Source organism: Acomys russatus, chromosome 24 (genome assembly GCF_903995435.1).
Source record: "Acomys russatus chromosome 24, mAcoRus1.1, whole genome shotgun sequence".
Taxonomy (NCBI): Eukaryota; Metazoa; Chordata; class Mammalia; order Rodentia; family Muridae; genus Acomys; species Acomys russatus.
In genome coordinates this window covers 847,637-852,711 of record NC_067160.1, presented here as the reverse complement: position 1 = coordinate 852,711, position 5,075 = coordinate 847,637, and the positions used below count along the sequence as shown (strand labels likewise).

General features: G+C 34.3%; 1 protein-coding gene across 1 annotated transcript; it reads left to right on the top strand.

The window, feature by feature from the left end:
* Positions 1–1,292: 1,292 nt before the first annotated feature.
* LOC127207351 (olfactory receptor 10AG1-like) lies at positions 1,293–2,237 on the top strand. The gene has a single exon (XM_051166749.1). The coding sequence runs from the start codon at positions 1,293–1,295 to the stop codon at positions 2,235–2,237; it is 945 nt and encodes a 314-aa protein (XP_051022706.1).
* The last annotated feature ends 2,838 nt before the right edge of the window (positions 2,238–5,075 follow it).

The following is a 5,075-nucleotide window of genomic DNA, read 5'->3' as shown; positions in this document are numbered from 1 at the left end:
TGTGGCTGAGCAAATGCTGAACATATAATATTTTCCTCACTTCAATAAATAAGCAAACATTTTAACATTGTTTACATAATTAATTTTATATTGAATTACATGGGTGAACAAATATTTACATAAACTTTTATCATTTAGTGTTGAAAAATAAAAACACTTGTGCTGTGCAATTCTGACTAAAATATCACAAATTGCCAAACCTTACCTACTAGTTTCTGCTCATTAAATATTCAGTCAATTTATTTTCATATTTTATTAATTATTTTTATCTATTCTTGGTATTTAACATTAAAATTTTTGGAAAGGAAAGAAATTATAACTTCACATTCCTATCATCATAAAATTCTCAGTGTTTTAATATATTTGACATGAGCTCAACTTGTCGCTGTTCCTTACAGCTAAACTCTGGGAACACCATCCACATGTAAGTGTTTAACTGTGACTGCTGTTCTTCCTCCTGTTTGCTGTGGATATCATCTTTCTCTTTGGCTTAATTTTGTAATTCAATAAATATTGAAGAGAAATGAGGTTCTGAGCTATTTCTGTAAGAGTAGATGAAAGTAAAGTAATTCCCACATACCCATCTACAATTGATATCTGCTGGGAAATGGGTAAGTCAGTATTCTCTAATGGAGTGTTACTGGGTGTGTAAACCACACACCATGCTCAGGATGCGCAGGACACAAAATAGACTGCTTGTTTGTTCGGTTTTGGGGGCCTATTGTTTTTTTTGTTGTTGTTGTTGTTGTTGTTTGTCTTATTCTTTTTTGGTTTTATTTGATTTTCAGGTTTTGGGGAGAGTGAGGCAGAGAAATAACATAAAGTTGGATGGTAAGAAGATGAGGAGGATGTGGACGAGGGTAGGCAAAAAGAAAAACATTACAAAAATTTATTAAAAATAAGAAAATAAATATTTATTAACCTTAAAAACATTAAGTGTAATAATTATTACACATATACACATTAGATAAGAAGAAAACATGTAAACTAAAAGAAAAGAATCATTATATAAAGGAGTATTAATTTGGAGTGCTGTCTCTGAATAGGGGATGGTTGAAAAGTGACATGCCCTATTGCTATACTAGAACATACATTAACATGCAATCAAAAAACAAAACAAAACAAAATTAATAAAATTCTTTGTGGCCCTATTTAGTACCCAATAGTATAGTTTACTACATTTTAGTTTCTTCTATGGAATTGAGGCATTGTGTATGAGTCCATTTTCAGTTTGTAGATAAATCAAAGACAATGACAAGAAAATAATTGCACTTCTGGTTAAATCTCCACAGATGGAACACACAGAGAAGAAAACAGAGGAAAATGCTACCACGGTGACACAGTTTTTCTTCCTCGGGTTCTCTGAACTTCCCAGCCTACAAGGATTTCTGTTTGGCATGTTCTCCATAATGTATGTGATTATCTTAATAGGAAACGGCTTCATAATTGTGATAGTCAAAATTGACCCTGCTCTACAGAAGCCCATGTATTTTTTCCTTGTCAATTTTTCACTTCTGGAAATCTGTTATGTATCAGTCACTCTCCCTCGGATTCTGTACAATCTTTGGACTCAAGATAGAACAATTTGTCTTCTGGCATGCGCTATTCAAATGTTTTTCTTCCTAATTCTAGCAGCAACGGAGTGTTTCCTCCTGGCCGTGATGTCCTATGACCGCTTTGTGGCCGTCTGCCATCCTCTGCACTATCCTGTGGTCATGAACCCAGCAAAGTGCACTCAGCTGGCAGCAGGGTCCTGGCTTGGCGGCATCCCCGTCCAGATAGGACAAACCTGTCAAATATTCTCTCTACATTTCTGCAATTCTAATAGAATAGAGCACTTCTTCTGTGATGTTGCCCCGATTCTCAAGCTGGCCTGCGGGGACACTTCAGTGCATGAGCTGTCTGTCTATTTAGTGGCGGTGCTATTTGTTGCCTCTCCGTTTATGATGATACTTGCGTCTTATACCAGAATCATCGCCACAGTTCTTAAGTTACCAACAGGCAAAGGTCGTGCCAAAGCCTTCTCCACATGTTCTTCACATTTGCTGGTAGTAGTTTTGTTTTTTGGGTCAGCTACCATTAACTACTTGAGGCCAAAGTCCATTCACTCTGCGGGAACTGATGAATTGCTCTCTCTGTTCTACACTATTGTGACCCCCATGTTCAATCCTCTGATATACAGCCTCAGGAACAAGGAGGTGATTGCCGCACTGAGAAGACTTTTACTTAAAATATAGAGCCATAGATTTATATATAAGTGAATGAATGGTTTCTTCCACACTTATCAGAAATGTTCTAACTGTAGATTCCAATTTACATGGCAACTCTTTCTATGTTATCATATGTACTTACCTTTTAAGTGTAATATATTTTAAGTAAAATATATTTACATAATTTTCCCTGTCAATTTCATCCTTCTAAACTCTCCTATGCTCCTAACATAATCTCTTCCAAGTTACATGTACTGTCTCCCTCTCAAAATTTATGGCTTCTTTTTTCTTTTATTATTATTTGTACATGGATAGACATATAGATATTGATATTGATAGATGATTGATAGATAGATAGATAAATAGATAGATGATAAATAGACATTAAAATGTGCTGAATCTGTTTGTGTGTTTTTAATTTTAGGGCAGATTTCTTCGTCAAATAATCTTTCCTTTATAAAAATTAAAGACAATTAAACAGAAAAAGTATAATGCAGAGAACAATAAAATTTTGAGGAATCAGGAAAACTAACATATCTTCAACTAAATTCCTGCACCCAAGGCTCAGGGAACATGGCAGAAGGGGAAGGAGATGCCTGTTGGAAAACTAGAAATGGCTACCAGAATAAGACTTAAAGAGTGACAATATCAATAGAATTAAATTTGTCAATTTTGTCATTGCTGTTACCTTTGAAGTAAACTGTGATGCTTGATATAAAACAAACAAAACAAGCAAACAAACCAAAGCAGCAGACACACCTTCCCCTAACTTTTGAACTACCTTAAAATGTCCTCTGCCGTAAATTATGCCTTACAAATTAGTTGATCCTCAGGCATAATTTTTATTTTATTTAATTTGTTATGTATATCACATTTTTCATAAATTTAAGGGTGTAAAAGATTTGAGGAAGTTTTAAAAGCAAGATTATCCTAATATTATGTCTTAAATTGCTCAGTGGTGGAGTGTTAACTTACTATGTACAGTCATGTTATTTTTCTGTAGCCCTGGAAATTACCAAATGAACAAAAGAATGTACTGCCTAAATAAATATATTAGCCACAGTATATGTTCTCCTATACTTTCCATAAATTAAAACATATTTATCCACTTACGGCATTTGTATTATGATGGAGTAAAGATGAGATATATTACTCCTTTGCTGTTTATTACAGAATATGTATGTGGAAAATCAATGATTTGATATTCTTACTATTATAATGGAATTCACATGAAATCCAAGTTTATCACAACTGTGGATATTCACAGTTTTCCTCAAAGTCTTAAGCTTGGAATCAAGAGCACAAACCACACATATCTTTTGAAAATTGAGTATGATTTCTTATTTGCAGTGAATATGCCTGTATCTCTTTAAAGGTGCAATTCTTTGTGTGAAAATGAACATAGGTGATATTTATTTGAAGACATATCTTTACGTGTTAACTTCAAATGCTTTGGGTAAATAGTAGTATATTTGTGCCATATGATAGATTAAATTTAGTTTTGTAATATCTTTTATACTGTTGATACAACAACCATCAGTGTCTCGCAGTGTCTCGGGTCTCCCTCTTATTCCTATCAACATTAGAAACTCATTCATCATTTCAGTTCTTTTAAAAATAACATTGAAATAGGATCATATCAATTTCTGCCCTCCCTTTTCTTCCTCTATCTTTTCGCAGTTACCCCCTTGAGTCCCTTATACTGTCCTTCTCTTATTGATTGTCTCATTTCCTTTTGTTATTATTGTTACAAACACACTCACACACACGTGTATGTATTCACAACCATATGTAAATACAGCCTCTGTATGCATTTTTGCTGTTGTTGTTCTTTTACATGAGTGGTGTCAAGGTGGACCATGCCGCTCTGCACATCCAATAAGGTGAATAGTCACTAGGAGGTAGCAGCTTTCCTTCTCCCAGTAGTCGTTATTTTCCTGTATTCCATTGTCTCAGGTTAGAACCTCAGGAAATTTTTACATTAGAAATTAAGCTGTCCATTGGGGTTGAATATTACCAGACAGAAAAGTAGGACAGGAAAGAAAATGTTGAAAAAAATTAATGACTATGCTAGATATTGAGGACAACACTGAACCAAACATGGTGTGTCTAACACTTATCCAGACATGGTGTCTAACACTTAACCAGACATGGTGTCTAACACTTAACCAGACATGGTGTCTAACACTTAACCAGACATGGTGTCTAACACTTAACCAGACATGGTGTCTAACACTTATCCAGACATGGTGTCTAACACTTAACCAGACATGGTGTATAACACTTATCCAGACATGGTGTCTAACACTTATCCAGACATGGTGTATCTAACACTTGTTGATCTTGAATACAATGTGAAAACAAAGCATATTTATATGTAATGAGTTCTTGTTTTAATTACATAGATAGATGTGCGTGTTTTATTTCCTTACAGTAAACAACAAGAGCAAAGCTATTGACAGTGATATTTAAATCACTGTAATTATAGCATGGCAGCCATGACTTTAATGATTTCTGTCCTACTCAGCACTGATTCTATTGCTTTCAGACTTAACACCAAATTTCATTATGTCACATTTGTTGTAATGGAAGAAGAATGAAATATTTTAGTTCCTTACTTAGTATTGTTTTAACTTGGAAAAAGTAGTTTAACTGTCATAGAGTAGATAGGAAGATATAGGGAGTGAAGTGTAAAGATCATTGTGTATTTGTGTATTGTGTATAGGCCACTAGATATTCACTGCAGAAGACGCATTCACAGATGTGAACTCACAAATGCCTCTGAGAAGTAAACATATACTTCCTTCCTCTCCTCCTCTTCTCCCTTCTTTCAGTTGTCAAATATAAATTTATTTTTTGTTTTTA